The sequence below is a fragment of the Xenopus laevis genome, chromosome 7L, assembly GCF_017654675.1.
Source record: "Xenopus laevis strain J_2021 chromosome 7L, Xenopus_laevis_v10.1, whole genome shotgun sequence".
NCBI classification, from domain to species: Eukaryota; Metazoa; Chordata; class Amphibia; order Anura; family Pipidae; genus Xenopus; species Xenopus laevis.
The window spans coordinates 114,530,684-114,549,690 of record NC_054383.1 but is presented as its reverse complement, the minus strand read 5'-3'; the positions used below and the strand labels follow the sequence as shown (position 1 = coordinate 114,549,690).

At 40.3% G+C, this 19,007-nt stretch overlaps 1 protein-coding gene across 1 annotated transcript in view; it reads right to left on the bottom strand.

Annotated features, from left to right (window-relative positions):
• Positions 1-19,007, bottom strand: part of bcl3.L (BCL3, transcription coactivator L homeolog) — a 41,456-nt gene that overhangs the window by 10,477 nt on the left and 11,972 nt on the right. The window contains exons 2-4 of the mRNA XM_018226324.2: positions 13,482-13,653; positions 5,480-5,588; positions 1,514-1,709 (exon numbers count right to left, since the gene is read on the bottom strand). Coding sequence (XP_018081813.1) covers positions 1,514-1,709; positions 5,480-5,588; positions 13,482-13,653 — 477 coding nt within the window. The remainder of the gene's footprint in view (positions 1-1,513; positions 1,710-5,479; positions 5,589-13,481; positions 13,654-19,007) is intronic.

Here is a 19,007-nt window from a genome sequence, read left to right as displayed (position 1 = left end):
CCTTGTGCCACGGTCAATAGCACATTGCACATTGCAGCTTTGTCAGGTGTTAAGTCCTGTACCTTATATCTGCCACCCACTCTCTCTGTATGAAGCAACAGTAAATGTAGGTAATGCAACTCTTTTCACTCCATTATGAGAGCACAAACAGTTGAACTTTAGAAAGCAGCATGTAGGTCAAATTGGAAAGTGCCAAAAACATGTAGTAAAGGAATGGGACCCCTTATCTGTAAACCTGTTATCCAGAAAGCTCTGAATTAGAAGACGGTCACCTCCCATAGACAACATTTTATCTAATAATTAAAAAAAAAAAAAAATCTGTAATCAATGTACTTGATCCAAACTAAGATATAATTAAACCGTATTGGAGGCAAACTAAGCCTATTGGGGTTATTTAATGTTTAAAAGATTTTATAGTAGACTTAAGGTATAAAGATCCAAATTACGAGGAAACTCCAGGTTCCAAGCATTCTAGATAACAGGTCCCATACCTGTAGTGTGCAGTAACTGGTGAATTAGCAATTCTAGCTCTGGTGACAATGTGACTTGGGCCCAAGGGCCAAATACCTACATGCACATGTATACAGCATCAACATTGAAAAAAAACCTATTTAAAATAAATATTTATATCTGCTTTAGATGAAGTTAGTTGTGTGAGAGGCAGAGGTCTGTGTTACCTTTATAAGGTAGGTGGAATACAGAGGTTTCCTAGAACTGAAGCACAGATCTGAACAAAAAGTCCCTAGAACTCATTGCTAAGGCTAGTAATCCAACGGTAACGTGCCCAACAACAAGCACAAACAGTAGAAAAGGCGAAGCCAAGAAAGAAAAAGCGTTAACCCCCCCCCCCCCCTGCTATTGGTCTAATGAAAAGATGAGATGTTCTCACAAAGGAGACACTCTGGCTTTTGAATTAGGAAACAAATGGAAGGCACACTTCCATTTGTAGCTTAGGAGGGAGCATACATTTGACTTTCTCACTCCCTGCCTATAAGGGCTACGTCACTGTATAGAATAGTGCCCATCTTCCATTTGGTGCTATATTTGAACTGTCTAATTAACAATCATATAATTAGTGTATTTCTTATAAGACCAATATCACAGGTATAATGTAACAACCCCAGAGGGTTATACAGTAGCTCTATCTAGCCCAAGCCAGTGCCAGAATTCAGACTCATTTCTGGGAATATCTGAAAACAGGTTACTCAGGATTTAAGGCCCTAATTGACAGTAGAAGTAATTGCTGGTATCCGACGAAAAATGTTAGGTTGAGGAAAGTATTAGTCAGCTCTTCAAGTAAAGGATTCCAGAATTTTTTTGGATTGTCGCATACCCTAGTAATTTGTAAGCAACCTGGTCCTATTTTTTACCCTCTCAGTGAACTCCATCAGCCTAACATCTGAAAACACGTCACTCTTGCTTAGAAGAACTTGACTAACCCTAAGTCCTAACTAACCCTAACTGCCAGCTCATCTGGAAAATGGATTCTAAAATGGGTCGTTTTTCCTCATACCCTGGTAATTTGTTGCTTCCAGGTCCCATTTTCTCCTTCTCAATAGAATCTCCAGGCACCTCATGCTCTCATATTCACAGGCTAGGTGAACGCAGGTCTGCCCATTGCGGTCTGGAATCTGGGGTGTAGCTTCATGTTCCAAGAGGAGCGAGACCATGGCCGGCTGATCTGTGATTACCGCAAGGTGAAGCGGGGTCTGAGATTGGGGGAAGGAAACAAAATCAGTCAGAGATTGATACCATGTACACGTAAGTCAAACCTGTGCTGCTCCCCTTCAGTTGTTTGTTTGTATTCTCCAGCCAAACCTCTAGCTTTAGGCTAAGGCCACACTAGGCGATAGCGCCGCGATTTGACTCGCGGCGACTTTTCGCGGCGACTTTTAAGCCGCAATCGCTGGGGAAACTTTTGCGCTGGCGTCTATGGGGAATCGCGTAAAATCGCCAGCGTAAAAACACACGCGGCGATCTTTTTTCTATTGTCGCTCGAAATCGCCTAGCGAGGCAATTTCGAGCGACAGTAGAGAAAAGATCGCCGCGTGTGTTTTTACGCTGGCGATTTTACGCGATTCCCCATAGACGCCAGCGCAAAAGTTTCCCCAGCGATTGCTTAAAAGTCGCGACGAAAAGTCGCGGCGAAAAGTCGCCGCGAGTCAAATCGCGGCGCTATCGCCTAGTGTGGCCTTAGCCTAAAGGGCATGCTAAAAGTGGCTCAACTACATGCATGGTCACCCCTAAATTACTCGTGGGACAGGAAAAATGTGGAAGCAAGTAACAAAATAAAGGAGAAACTAGATGATCTCCTGATGGACAAAGTCCCCAGTGTGACACTAAGCTCTAAATTCCTGGATGTCGAATTTATTTACAGTCCCACATGATCATATTCCACCTTTTCTCGAAACTTAAAAATCCCAATCTAAGATTAGGTTAAAGATATCAATTTATCTCTATCTGAGCATGGTCACTTGGCGTGTGCTTGTTAACATTATCCTTGTGAGTGTGCCAGCGGTGGCTTTTTTTTTTATTACTTCTAGAGAAAAATGACTTAGAAGGAAATGCAGTGAGAACAGAAAGGGGAAACCCCGGCGCCACATGATTTCCCAGCAAGAGCATGTCTTAATAAAGACGTAACACAATTTTGATAATATAGGAGAGCAGGAGTCAGTTACAGTAACAGTTTAATTAAGCAATGGGAAAATAGTTCCACTTGGCAGTGAGGCAGTGCTGGATGTGGCTTAAAGGGGAACTAAGCCTTCCCTCCTACCTCTGACTCTCTTGAACACTCCCACCTTCCCCGCTCCCTCTCTGTACCACCCATCAGAAGTGGACTTCTCTGTGTATCAGTTTCACAATAGGGTTGGCAGACACCATTTTGCACCACTTTGGGTCCTTTTCTGTACAGCTTGTCACAGGAGCTTGTACTTTTGAAGCTGATCTGGACATGGCCTCCGCTGTGCATGCTTTGTGTTAGCAATCACACCGAAGAGGGCTCAAAGCAATGTGACACGACGCCAGACAACCCAACTACACTATGCTGCATAATTAAAGCAGGTAAACAGATAGGTCCACTTATGAATGGGTGACCATTGAAGGAACCTGGGGTAGGAGGGAGGCATTTGTTCTCCTTTAAAAGGGAACTCCCCCTAAACCAGTAATTTGAATAATCTTATACAAATCACATTCATAAATAACTTTAAAACCAATTGAATGCTTTAATTTATGTGTACTGGACAGTTGTTAAGAATGACATATATATACATTGTAACATATATAGTAAGTTAAGTTGAAAAAAGACATACGTCCATCAAGTTCAACCTTTTAACTCTATTATAACTTTCCTAATTACTAGTTAAAACCCAATCTAAAACCTCTCCAATTTGGGGTAAAAAATTCCTTCCTGACTCCAAAATAGCAAACCAGTGCCTGGATCAACTTGCACTATGAGCTATCGTCCATAACCCTGTATTTCCTCATTTGACCTCACTATGCAAAACAAAACAAGTACTTGGGTAGTGTTCCCCTTTAACTACATTTAGGGGAGTAACTACAGAGGAAGCAGGCCATGCGGCTGCATGGGGGACCCAGGAGGTATAGGGGCCCCATGAGGCCCTAATTCATATACAGTTTCAATAAATATTGGTAAAACAAGTCAACCTCTAAACATTTTGGGTTCTTGAAAAATAATTTGCTGTGGGGCCCAGTAATATCTAATTACGCCACTGCCTACATTAAATCTGTTATGAGGGTCACTTTATAAAAGGTAAATTGTGGAGCACTTTTCATGTTAATTATCAGGCAGCAGCAGACAATAAGCTCTTATATTTTAAACAACAGTGAATAGAGAGTAGCAAATGGCCCATTTATAAATGGATATGTAAAAAAGCTAGAGCACAAAAGACTGCAAAATCAGGGGCCCATGCACTAAAGGGTTGCACCTAGCCCTAGTACTGCTAATGCACTTTGTATTGGTAGAGCTGTCAAAAAAGTTGTTAAAAGGTTACTTCACCTTTAAGATAACTTTGAGTATGTTACAGAATTGCCAATTCTAAGCAACTTTTCAATTGGTCTTCATTACTTTTTATAGTTCTTTTTTTTAATTATTTGCCTTCTTCTGACTTATTCCAGCTTTCAAATGGGGGTCAATGACTCCATCTAAAAACACATGCTCTGTAAGGCTACACATGTATCGTTATTGCTACTTTTTATTACGTATGTGTCTATTCAGACCCTCTCCTTTTCATATGTCATGTTCTTATTCAAATCAATGCATGGTTGCTAGGGTCATCTGGGCCCGAGCCCCTGGATTGCTCACATTGTAAACTGAAGAGCTGCTGAATGAAAATCGAAATAACTCAAAAAACAACAAATAAAAAATGAAAACCAGCTGCAAATTGTCTCAGAATATCACTTTCTGTATCATACACAAAAGTGAACAACCTGCCAGCGGCACCATACACATTCTGACTAATATGCAAGCTAGGGGCATTTTTATTGAATGCCCATGTGCCAACCATCTCCTGCTTGCATCACCTGCTCTGCAGAAGCAATGTAGATTCCACCCTGCTGGCAGTTAGAGGGTTAAATTGTAAGCACTTCCCAATCTTGTGTGCCTTGGGCTCACTCTGCATGACAATACAGTACAAGTCAACTAGGGGTTAATATGAAGCTTCCAGAGAGTTTACAGGATACACAGAGGTTAAGCACTAAGGAGCAATGACGTAGAGCAATAGCATATGGAGAAATTACACAATACCCTGGCTGCACTGTCACTGGAAGAAGGAACAACATTCCAAGTATATCAAGATCAGGAGTTATGATTTCTTTACAGTACAAAAAGTACCAAAAGTACAAAAGTGCTTTAAAGAGATTGCTCATCATTCATCTGTCCCTGCTTCTGAGGAGCTTACAATCTAAGGCCCCCCATCACATTAAATAACACGACAGTCATGACAGTTATCAGCAGCCATATAAAGCTACTGTACATGTACATGTATGTTTTTAGATTTTGGGAGGAAGACATGTGGGATGAATTGGAAGACAGACCAGCATCAGTGCCCAACCTTATTAATGATCTTGTGTAGTGATGGACGAATCTGTCCCGTTTCACTTCGCTGAGAAATTTGTGAAATAGCGCACAAATTTGTGAAATTGTGAAAAATTTGCAAAATGCAATGGCCGTCAAAATATTTTTGACTATCGACAATTTTTATATATATTAATGTATTAATGTAATTGGGCGTCTGAATAATTTTTATGCGCGTCAATTTTATTTTTACATTTTTTTCGTTGCAGGGAATTTTCTAAGCATTTGTTCACGGGTGGCGAAATTCTAAAATTTGCCGCAAATCCATGCCTGCCGAATTTATTCGCCCATCACTACTACACTACAATGTTCCATCATCACAACTGTTACTGTGCCCATATATAAATAACCTGTAAAACAGTATAATAAAGGCACCTCCTTACTTACCTGCCTGAGATTATTAAGCATATCTAGATGTCTTGCTCCATGGAGGAGGAGAGCAATCACCCTCTGAGCAGCCAAAATGTTTCCATGAACCACAGCAATGTGCAGAGCTCTGCGGGGCAAGAACAAAGTGAGGGTGATGGACGTGAAGAATAACCAAAACGTTCAAATCTAAAGATGACAGGAACATAATTACAGTGACAATCAGTGAAAGCTGATGGAAAGCAGGATGTAAAACAACTATATAAACCCTTAGTAGGATGCTGAGGAAGATGTTTGTGTCCACAGTTTTCTAAAAATGATGACTGCTTTGATCAATTGCTATTTGCTTCAGCCATTCACACAAGCATTTTCTGCCTTCCTCATAACAACCATACAGCCATCTTCTGCCTTCTACATAACCACCTTACCTTTAGGCCTCCACACAATTACATTTCCTCCAGTTCTTCACACAACTAACTACTTTCCCTTCAGCCTTCCATACAAACACCTTTGCTTTCAGTCCTCCACACAATCACTTTCCCTTCAGACCTCTACAAAAAAACAACCACTTTACCTTCAGCCTTCCATATAATCAATTTGCTTCAGATCTCCACACAACCAACCACTTTACCTTCAGCCTTCCATACAACCACCTTTCGTTCAGTTCTCCATACAACCAATCACAATGTCTTCAGCCTTCTATACAGCCATCTTTCCTTTAGATGTCCACACAACCACTTTCCTTCAGACCTCTAGACAAGCAACCGCTTTGCCTTCGGCCTTCCACACAACCAACTTTCCTTTCAGACCCTGCACAACCTCCTTGCCGTTTCTTTCTACACAACTAACATATTTGTTCCTTCTAAATGTAGTGCCTGTAAGAGATGTCTTTCTTGGTGAATGATGTTTTTTTTTTAAAATAACACTTTCTTGTCATTTTGATGTTTCCTTGACTCTAGCCTAGAATCTTTTTCTCTGTTGTTGACTTTGGGGATTGAGTGGTCTAGGTCTGGGTTTCATAATTCTGAAACCTAGACAGACAGTAATGAATGTGACAGCACCAGGAAAAACACTGCTAAGTGGTAACTCAAACCCTACTGTATATGTAGTCTCGCCTGATAGAAATGCAACAGTAAGAAAGAGTCAAAGATAGCACTTAATAAAAACAGAAGAGAAAATATGCAATTCCCAAACTGTGGGACAGCAACTAGGGTCCCAGTGTGACATCCATTTATGGATTAAGTCTGGAAACCACTGGCAGGACAGGACTATGGGAGACATGTAAGAAGACTATGAAGTAAACGGCTGTCACATAGCAGCCGATTGAAATAGTGAGACAATGGATAAGAGACCAGTTGAAGGCAACAGACAGATGGCAGAGATAGAGAGAGAGAGTTTTGGTACCCTGCACTATAAATACCAGCATACTTTACATATTATTAAAGGTTAGAGCATACTGGAACTTTTAGTCTTGCAACATTTTGGTTGCAACAGTGCTAAATTAAACTTTTACTAAGCTTCCCAGGGTCAACAACACCATTAAAATGCAAAAGAATCCTCCAATGAGTATCCCACCATATCTGAGTAATGCGGCTCTCTGTTCTTTGTTCCTGCAACTGGAGCTGGAACCTTTAAATATAGTTTTTCTATCACAGAACAACAAAACAGCTGTATGTCCTCCCTCCTGATATTTGATTCCACTGTAATATAATAATGCTAAAATGAAACAATAATCTTTGTATGTAACGCAGTGCTAGTAATCAGCATTCTCATTCGTAAGTTATCAGTAAATAATCTTTTGTTTGTTTTCTTTAGAAAACTAGGAGGCACTGAAGGACAGTATTATGGAGGGTTTAGGTCCTTTAACCAAAAATGAAGAAGTGACGTTGTGGGGAGAATGAGGCAATGGGAAAGAGGCAAAAAGGAGATGTAGGATAAGAAAATATAGAAACAGAAGAAAAAATTAAGAGTCACAGATAGAAAACAATTTGGAACAAAAGTGGCAAACCTGTTCCGTAATCACAGCCGGGCCTGATATCTAATTTACAATAACTTAAGGAAGAATCAACAAGCACAGAGGAGAAATGTGAGATGGAAAGGAAATATGGTGGGAGCCAACATGAAGAAATAGGAAAGCTCTAGCAGGAACAGAAAACAAGAAGGTGAAGGTGGAGATTCATGTAACAAAGGGATGAGGACAATTGGTCAAGGAAATAAAATAACAATGTGGCTGTGGACAAAAAGGGGATGATCACAGAAGGAAATTATTACCTCAATTTGGGTTATTACTATTTTAATTTGCAACTGCACCCTCTTGCACTTACTGGGGTTTACACACTGGATTTACAATGCAGAGTTGTAGATATTAGAGGGATTCTGTCACAGGAAAATCGTTTTTTCCAAAATACACTTAATAGTGCTGCTCCAGCAGAATTCTGTACTGAAATCCGTTTTTATATTTAATTTTGAAATCTGACATGGGGCTAGACATTAGTTTCCCAGGTGCCCTCAGCCATGTGATATGAGCCTAACTAAAACCTTCTTGGAGAACCCACATAACTACCCTAATATCCATCAGTATGGAGAGAATACAAACAAGTTTAGCTTAAAGAAGAACTAAAGTAAAAAAAAGGATGTGTAAATAAATGTTGTATTTTAAATATAGAACTTAACATATCAAGTTCAGCAGCTCTATAATTGAACAAAGCTGGCCAAAGTACCTCCCTATGTTTTTATCATGTCAGGGCATATTTTGAGTGCCAGTGATACTGCACATGCTAGATGTACTCTTGCTGAGAAGCTAAGCTTGGAGTTGGTGTGGCACCCCGAAACACAAGGCATAGCATTTCTACCCTAATCTACCCTAAGAGGCAGGCAGGTTGGCAACATCTAGGAATAACAACAACTGACAAAAGTTCTCCAATTTCAACTTTCTGCCATGGTGCTTCCCCTCAAGGCCACCTTTAATGCTGAGTCCCCTATCACTACTATTTCAGAAAACTTGTGATTTTATCAGACCATCATTTCTGGTGCTCAAAATCTCCATAAATATAAAGTCCATTAGAACAAGGGAACCATCTGATTCATTACTGTATTCTTGGCAAAGCAGTTGGAACCCCAAGGATGGTCATCGATAAATACCTATATTTGGTTCAAGTAAATCATTGCAGCGTATTATGGTTGTTGCTTTATAAATAAACATAATTTTATATTTAAATATATATTCATTATTATTGCTATTACAAGTATGGGATCTGTTATCCAGAATGCTCGGGATCTGGGGTTTTCCAGATAATGGATCTTTCTGTAATTTGGATCTTCATACCTTAAGTCTACCAGAAAATCATGTAAACCTTAAAAAAAAACAATAGGCTGGTTTTGCTTCCAATAAGGATTAATTATATCATAGCTGGGATCAAGTACAAAGTACAGGTATTGGACCTGTTATCCAGAATTCTCGGGACCTGGGGCTTTCCGGATAACGGATCTTTCCGTTAATTAATTAATCCATTAATTATATCTTAGTTTGGATCAAGTAAAAGGTAATGTTTTATTATTACAGAGAAAAAGCAAATCATTTTTTAAAAGTTGGATTATTTGATTATAATGGAGTCTATGGGAGACTGCCTTTCAGTAATTCGGAGCTTTCTGGATAACGGGTTTCCGGATAACGGATCCCATACCTGTACTGTTTTATTATTACAGAGAAAAAGGAAATACTGGATTAATTTAATAAAACTGGATTTTTTTAATAAAATATGGTCTATGGGAGATTGTCTTCCCATTAATTGGAGCTTTCCGGATAACTGATCCCACACCTGTATTATTATTATGAATATTAATAATTTTGGCCAATACGGTTCTGTATCAAGGATCAGATGATATACAGTAAGTCTCCAGGTTGTAATAACAATAAATAGCATGCAGGGGACATGGAGACCTGTCTGTACCACACAGATGTAACATCCGCTAAAAAAGAAACAGCTAAGGGGAGGGGAGGGTTAGATCTGCGTCATTTTTAGGAAGTTAAAGGGATTTCACAGAAATGCCACTTACTATAAAATGAAACTTAATGGGGTTTGGGGGGAAGGGAGGGGAAAGCAGATGAAGTGTGCGGTGGACAGCAGCAACGATAACAAAGAAATGTGACGGGGTTCACGATGCCGTGAGAGTCATCAGCAGCTGCTAGAAAGTGATGTCTTTGTTAAACCATATAATTTACTGACAACTGATAAAGGCCTGATTGTGCCCCTGCAAATTAATATTTATACCTCTAGCTAGCCTTCTTTATATGGCAATATATTATTAAAATCTGGCAAATTCATATTTATAATTATTATTGCAGCTTCAAAGTTGCCATGGGAGTAAGGGCTCTTACAACAGGTGTTTTTTTTTTAATTCATTTGATGAGTATTTGAGACACAGGTTTGAGCTAATTTATTCCATTTTATTCTGCCTGGCTGTAGATGTATAGGATTACGGGCAGGACATCTCTCATAGGGGCAAATTTACTAAAGTGGCTAACGCTAGGGAAAATTCGCCAGCGTGAAATCATTTTCCCACTTAGCGGATTTACTTATGGGTGCTGGCATAAATTCGCTAGCGAAGTGGACCTACTCTAGCGCTACTTCGCACCCTTATGGCAGGTGAAGTTGCGCTATGGCGAAGGGACGTAAGTACGCAAATTCACTAACTTGCGCATTTTACTGAATGTTACCTCTTGCACCTAAACTATACAGTGGGCACATGTATAGGACAAAATAACAACTCTATTTTATGAAGGCTTCCCAGGCTTGTGTAGTGTAATGTATTTGCTGCTACATATAAGTCCATTGTACTTTAACTTGGCGCCATATGCAAATTAGGCATCGCTAGCGTAACTTCGGTTTGCTTGACTAAATTAACACTAGCACAACTTCGCTACCTTTCGCCTCCATGGGCGTAACTTCGGATTTTAGTGACTTTGAGCAGCCCTGGCAAAACTACGCCTGGCAAAGTGCAGTAAAGTGCAGCAAAGCCGTCGCTAGCGCATTTTCGGCGCTTAGTGAATTTGCCCCATAGACTCCATTTTGATCAAATAACTCATATTTCTAAAAAGGATTGCCTTTTTCTCTGTAATAATAAAACAGTACCTTGTAATTGATCCTAACTAAGATATAATAAATCCTTATTATGTTTAAATATGTTTTACACATATAAACACACTATATGCAATTTTTCCCCAAAAGCCTTAAATGGAGACAGGTATAATATACTGTAGAATTGATTCAAAACAACAGTACAACTCTAGAGTAATTCTAAAGGGATATTTCAAGCCAAGGCTATTGAATCCCTTTAGAAGGACAAAAAAAGAATCTGACTGTGGAGATTAATTTTAAAGGGGAAGTTGACCTCTAAATAAACTTTAACGGTGTTATGGATGCACTCAAATATGCGACCTCCATCAGGCACTAACCCACCAGGACCCAACCCATACCTGATCTGGCCTGTCATGCCACCACCACTTATATACCCACTCACAAGTTGCAGTTGAGTTAATAGAAGGTGCATGTATAGTTTTTTGGGTGGTATAAAAATAATGGTCATGGGTAACACATTGCTCCACCTTCCACAGCTGAGCTGTTGGTGAAGAGCATTTTCTATTTCTACTTTATAAGTATCAAGGTCACCCATTCAGAGAAGAAAGGAAGTTCCGCCTAAATATTGGGATGGGGTTTTTTACAGTGAGAGCTGTGAAGATGTAGAATTCTCTCCCTGAATAGATTTAAAGGAGAACTAAACCCTAAATTTAAAAAAAACCCTACCCCCTTACCCTACATAGACCCCCTTCCCTCCTCCCCCGAAGATTGTGTTACCCCGGGCAAATGCCCCTAAGTCTTTACTTACCCCTCCGTGCAGATTCAGTCCAGCTGAGTTCACGGGCACCATCTTCAGCTGCTTTGGTAAACTTCGGAATGAGACTGGCGTTTTTGCAATTTTCATGAGTTCAGTTGTTGTGAAACAGAAAATTGCTCCAACTGCGCTTGCGCAGATACGGCACTTACTTCCCGAACATTACCGAATAGATGAAGATGGCGCCTGTGAACTCCGCTGGACAGAATCTGCATGGAGGGTTAAGTAAATACTTAGGAGCATTTGTCGAAGGTAACACTTAGGCTGGGGGGGAGGTGGAGTCTATGTAGGGTAGTGGGGTAGGTTTTTTTTAACATTAGGGTTGAATTCTCCTTTAAGAAGGGGTTGGATGGTTTTTTAGCAAGTGAAGGAATACAGGGTTATGGAAGATAGCTCATAGTACAAGTTGATCCAGGGACTAGTCCAATTGCCATTTTGGAGTCAGGAAGGGATTTTTCCCCCTCTGAGGCAAATTGGAGAGGCTTCAGATGTTTTTTTTTTTGCCTTTCTCTGGATCAACTGGCAGTTAGGAAGGTTAAAATAGAGTTAAAAGGTTGAACTTGTTGGACTTGATGGATGTGTCTTTTTTCAACCCAACTTACTATGTATGTTACTATGTTACTAGGGTCTTACCAAGTTTGCCTCAGGCCCTGTCAACACCAGAGACATCCCTGGGTGGATGTACGGGTCTGGAGGCAGGGGGAGGAAAGTGTGTGACAAGGGAAGATTAGGGGAAATCCTGTGGTCTAAGATGGAAATGGTGTAGATGAGGAGGAGGAAGCCTGTGGTGAGTGGGGAAGTATTAAGGGAGCAGGAAGTTTGTGGTCTCAGCAAGATGATGGTGAGGAGAGGGCTTAGAATGGGGGCTTTGTGTGGTTTCTTAGCTGCCAGCTAGGTGTTTTCTATGCTTTTTCCCTTTTCTCTATTCCCGTAACCAGGCGGCTACCCGATACCAGAGGTCAGGGGTTACTCGTCAGAAATCCATCCTTGGAGCCTTAGATACTGAAGCAATGATGAGGAGACTTGCCTTGTTGGTTACTGGGAGGATACTGTTGCCTTCCAGATGCTACTGAACCATAACTCTCAGCACTGTAACAGTAGCTTGTACTTGATCACAACTAATATATAATTAATCCTTATTGGAAGCAAAACCAGTTTATTGTGTTTATTTAATGTTTACATGATTTACTAGTAGACTTAAGGTACGAAGATCCAAATTACAGAAAGATCCTTTATCCAGAAAATTCCAGGTCCTGCGTTTTCTGGATAACAGGTCCCATACCAGTAATCCAAACTGATTCCTGTTAACGCCGCATAGTTACACAGTAGCTTAAAAAAAGTAGATAAATATATAAAGTAGAATAAAAAAACATACAGGTTGGAGTCGGATCATAATTTCTGGCTACCAAGTCTGAACATCAAAGTAAGTGACCCCATGACATCCTCCGAAAGGAAACTTCACCATATGCCCAATCTTGGGTATTCAAATCCCATTTTGTTCTATAACTAAACAGCCCAAAGTCTAAAGGGGATATTTACTAAACCTCGAATTTATCTGACTTTTTCATGGAAAAGATTTCAAGATTTATTATGCTGCAAAAAGCCTGAATCCGAAAATCTGTCATCTCAGACCTGTCGAGGTCCTGTATAAGTCAATGGGAGAGTTACCTATCCCAATTTGAAGATGTCATGGTTTGCGCTGGGTTTAGCCTGAAAATCCAAAATATTTGGGCTTTGCAGGCAAAAACCCAAACAAAGTCAAGCGATTCAGGGTTTTTTGCTCGATTTTATCTGTGTTTTTCCTGATTAATTTGAGTTTTTTCATTAATGAATAAGGTCAAATCAGGCATGCGAGTTTGGTTGTGGTTTTTTAATAAAATATGAGATAAATTCTGAGTTTAGTAAATAACTCGCCAGGTGTGTTGTGCTATAAATCAGTTATATATTATTTTATATGAAAATATAAATCAGGAGACACAAAGTAATACTGTACAGGAGACAAAGGCCTGCAAGACAGTAGCATATATGAAGGAAGGGCCTTGGACGTAATAACGTAATAAAAAAACTCTAATTCAGACAGAGGGCACAGTTGCAGGGGAATTGTGGGTAGCTGTGGTTGTTGGCTACTTACGTGTCTCCATCCTCATCCGGCCATGTGGCGGCAGCAATGTCAGCCTGGAGCTGTGTGTCTGCATGGAGCAACTTTGGGTGCTGGGTAGGAACAATTCCTAGAAGGGGCGAGTTGAGTAATGGAGGGGCAGGGGCAGCGTAAAGGGGTAACGATGAGGGTAAATATGAAGCACCTGTTGAAAAGCAAGGACATATTATTTGTAAGACATGCGCAGAGCATACTCATTCACACACTGCAATGAGGTGGAAAGATCATTTTTTTATTAGTTGCCCACCCCTCCATACCTTCTGATAACTGGAGGATCTAAACCCAAATAGAACACTTTTGCGGCTCACATGAATTTTCTGTGGTTATTAGGAGTTTTAGACTGCTAATACCAGCAGTTCTCTTTCACAGTTAGACCATAGGTGAAAGTAACGAAGTAACTATACGCACATTACAACCAGTCAGGGTTGCTGACACTCTACAAGATAATTGTAAAAGACTTTAAAACTGGACAAATCTCAGAAGCCACTAAAAATGAATGTATTCTGCAATAGTGTCAGAGCAGCATTTTGAATGAGACTTCCTCTCTCACTATTGTCAAATTGATACATATGAAATAGATATATTTCTTGCATAGGGACATTATGCATAGCCTGACATAGAACAACGTCCCATAACTGTGATTGATAGCGGTCCCTACTCCTGTGTATAAATTAAGTAGTTAATGTTTTCGGCACATAATAAGCCATCCCCCACATTCAAAGAAATGGGAGACAAACACTAGCAAAGAGGGGTATCGTTTTGATTCCGAATGTGTACATTGCCGGTGCAAGGTGATGTAGACAAACGTGAAAATCAATAACTGTTAATGTTTAATTCATGTTTAAATAACAGGTGTAACCAACGCATATCATGCAAACATCTTTCTGCAAATAGACTAGTCAAATTAGCATTTATATAGGAAACAACTTATCCCCTGCTGTAAATTATAAAGATATTCATCTTACTGAGGGGTTCTGTGACATATAAAGGAACAAGGCTGAAGGCTGAGTTATACAGGGAACTCTGAGTATCACTTATGTATTATAAGGGATAATGTGCCCCCTACTATAGGATAAGGATATGAGAAGTCACTGAGGGGTTCTGTCACTGTATAAAGGCACAAGGCTGCAGGCTGAGTTATACAGGGAACTCTGAGTAAGTATCACTCATGTATTATAAGGCATAATGTACCCCCGACTGTAAATGATAAGGATATTAAAAGACACCGAGGGGTTCTGTGACCTTATAAAGGCACAAGGCTGCAGGCTGAGTTATACAGGGAACTCTGAGTTTCACTCATGTATTATAAGGAATAATCTACCCCCTACTGTAAATTATAAGGATATTAAAAGACACTGATTGGTTCTGTGACCATGTAAAGGCACAAGGATACAGGCTGAGTTATACAGGGAACTTTGAGTATAACTCATGTATTAAAAGGGATAATGTACCCCCTACTATTAATGATAAGGATATTAGAAGTCATTGACGGTTTCTGTGGCTATATAAAGGCACAAAGCGGCAGGCAGAGTTATACAGGGAACTCTGAGTATCACTTGTATTATAAGGGATAGTGTACCCCCTACTGTAAATTATAAGGATATTAGAAGTTACTGGTGGGTTATGTGAAAGCACAAGGCTGCAGGTTGAGTTTTACAGGGAATTCTGAGTATCACTCATGTATTATAAGGGATAATGTACCTCCTACTGTAAAATATATGGATATTTGAAATTAATGCGAGGTTCTACAGGGATTTCTGAGTATCAGTTGTTTATTGTAAGGGATAATGTACCTCCTACTGTAAAATATAAGGATATTAGAAGTCACTGAGGGACTATGAGACCGTATAAAGGCACAAGGCTGCAAGCTAAGTTATATAGGCCACGTTCCATGGAATTCTGCACCTTGCTCTTGCTTTGCAAATAAACCCTTAAAGGTGAAATACAGACCAGTTACAAAATGCTTGCAATAACATCATCCACATTGCAGCAAATGCAATTTCCCCAGTTTTCTTATACTGGGACAAGGAATAACACAAGAGCATAATCAGTAAGAAGATCTACATCAGTCTAAGAAGCAAGAGCTCTTACAGACTCTGACCCCTGTTTATCGTGGGAAAGGATGGGGAGCCATGCCAGCGCTGGAAACTACCTGAATTTTTAAAGCACCCCATACATTTCCAGTCAGCTATTACTATGTATAAATTTCAGCCCCAGGAATCCCCCGCAGTCAACACCCAGAAACCAGACTCATCAATGCAGTAACCAGAATCACAAAGGAAAAAGCAGTTTTTATTTACCATTAAACAGTATATATTGTATACTGAGTGCAGACAGAAGCATTTTTCTCTGCAAATGTTTATTTCTATGGAAATTAAGGAATGCAGTATTGCTTAGATCTAGCTTCAACAGCGCTCACAGTCATAACAAGCTGCATGGATCTAATCATATTTATAGGGGTCAGTTCCCAAGTGCATGATAGTATGCAAAGTATTGAAAATCAGTGATATCTGCCGTCTCTTTTACACTTTGCATATTATTATTATTGTATATAATTCTGCAGGTCTTTGTACCCCAAAATGGAGCCCAGAGACCTGCATTCACAATACAGAAATGCTTAAGTTTGGCAGCACTATACAAGTGTGGGCAAGATAGAGGCACAGAGATGCTCACACCCTAAAGCTGTCTTGCACCCACAAGCAGGGCTGCCATCAGGGGGGGACAGGGGGGACAAGTGTCCCGGGCCCAGGCCTGAAGGGGGGCCTGGCAGGGCTGCATTTTTCGAAGAGCCGGGCCCCCCTTGCCAGCTCCGAAGCTGTGCCACTCGATCTAAGTCCCGAACAACCGAATGCGGAAGTGCCGAACAGACAAAGTCCTGAAGCGGCGGAAAGACCCGAAGTCATGAAAGGAGCCGACACGGAAGTCCTGAAGCGGTGAAAAGACCCAATGTCACGAAAACAGTTATAACTGAAGTACTGAAGCCACAGGTTCAATTCTACTGACACCAATGTGTTTTTTTTTTTTAATCCCCTGGCCACCAATGTTTTATTTTAATACTCTATAGGCCCCTGTCCCATTTTTTTTTAAAAAAAAATATTTTATGGGGCCCCAATTTATTTAACTTGTAAGGGGGCCCTGGCGCCAAAGTCTTTTTAAAAAAAATATTCTTTGGGGACCCAAATTTTTTATAGGGGGGGCCTGGTCACCAATTATTTTTTTTTAACTTGTAGGGGGGCCCTAACCAGCAATTTTTTTAAAAAAAAACTTTTATGGGGGGCCCAGGCACCAAAGTTATTTTTTTACTTGCTACTTACTACTGACCATCAATAGCTTTTTATAACTTGTGTGTATGGGGGGGGTTACCTTTTTTAGCGCTGATGTCTGTGTGGTGAAATGTGGCGTGGGCGGGATCTGTGGTGGGTCCCTTCCCCAAAAATTTTGTTGTACGGGGCCCCGTGATTTCTAATGGCGGCCCTGCCCACAAGCCCTATGCACTGAACCTAGTGGCGGGCACCACATGCAAACAATATATATATATATATACACATAAAGTCTCCTCAATGCAGGGCTGGAACTAGGGGTAGCAATCAGAGTCATCCATCTAGGGTACAACCATTTTTGGAAAAGAGATAGTGGGTTGCAAGTAGAAAATCTTTTTATTGTGATATAATGAAGTTTGATTGTTGAAATTCAATAAATGATCATTAACAGCTCTGTGTCGCCTCTCATTTCCAGTGTGTTGAACTTGCCAACCTTGGGCCCACCAGAGGACCTCTCAAATAGATATGGTCAAATAGATATGGCGGGCTGTACAGTTGAATAAAATGATAAATACGTCTCCCTCGGGCCGGTGCTCCTATCAACAGAAAACTGCACCAGCCCGGGGTTATACCAGTGAGCACCACGGAGCGATGCTCTTCCGTCTTCCTCTTTCTTTGCGAGGCTGTGCATGCGCAGTAGAGCGAAAAGCCAAACTTTAACTAAAAAATTGCCTACTTAGTTCTACTGCGCATGCACAGCCGCACAAAGAAAGAGGAAGACGGAAGAGCATCGCTCCGTGGTGCTCACTGGTATAACCCCGGGCTGGTGCAGTTTTCTGCTGATAGGAGCACTGGCCTGGGGTTTCACGTAAGTAGATACAATCACTTGGGGATGCCCAAGTGCAAAAAGACTTTCATTCTCCTTTAAGTCTACTAAAAAATCATTTAAACATTAATTAATCCCAAAATGATTGTTTGCCGTCGATAAGGATTAATTATGTCTTACTCGGGATCCAGTACAAGGCACTGTTTACCTATTACAGTGAAAAAGGGAATCATTTTTAAAAAATTTAAATTAATTGATTATAATGGAGTCTATGGGAGATAACCTTCTAGTGATTTGGAAATTTCTGGATAACAACTTTAAAGATAACGGCTCCCATACTTGTACTATTTATGTTTACATAACCACAATTAGTCCAATCCGCCAACAAGAAGTATGCAGTAAATAGTGGGAACAGCAAAACTGCATACACTACTACTAGTAAGATTTCCCCATCTCATTAACACACGTAACATCCCAGAAGAAGTCCATTAATACACAAGGCAACAACATCACACAAGTTGATTTCTATTACAGAGGGAATTTTTGAGGCAGTTACTCGCTTTACATACACTATTTGTACTGAAATGCCAACCCCAGTACCATCAGATTGTGACGCAAAATTTATTACTTGTCAACTTACAAAAATACAGTTATTCATTGTCTGTCAGATATGGCAACATTCCCTTATTTATTAAACATGATTAAATGAGCAAATAATTACCTCTGTTTATCTTACATGACTCATGTTGATCACTAACAATATCCAGCCTTGGTTACCTGGTATTCGGGTTACCAAACGGGTACGGTAAAATTTCCCCAATAAGCTAATGGCCCAGAAAATATAGTTAAATTATATATGGCCGAGATCCAACGTGATAATCAGGTTATTGCTTTCACTTTTCTATCAACAAGTGACCTTGTTGAGGGAACAAGGCATTTGGCATGGGGCGTAGGGATGGGCGAATCTGACCCGCTTAGTTTCGCCAAAAATGAGTCGCTGGCGAAACTTTGCCGACGCAAATTAAAGTCTATGGGCGACAACATTTTTTTGACTTGCATTTTTTTTTTGACGCCATATAAGTCTATGGGCGTTAATTCCGCGGCGAAACAAGGCGAAGAAATTCGCCCATCCCGTAGTTTATTAACAATGTTCATCTTGTCTGAATGTATATGATCGAATATATAAAAGGGTAACTGAACTCACTATAAAATACTGAACTAAAAAATTAAAAGGGGCGATGATCACACCTTGCAGGTTACTACAGGAAAGTGTCAGTACGACTGTACAAATCTGATCAAAGGCAGCTGGAATCCGGTAGTAGGAAGCAAACGGAAAGTTGCATATCTTTATCAGTGCAGTGTCAAGGGGCAAAGCCTGATAAATGCACTTAGTCATACATTCACCCCCTCCAT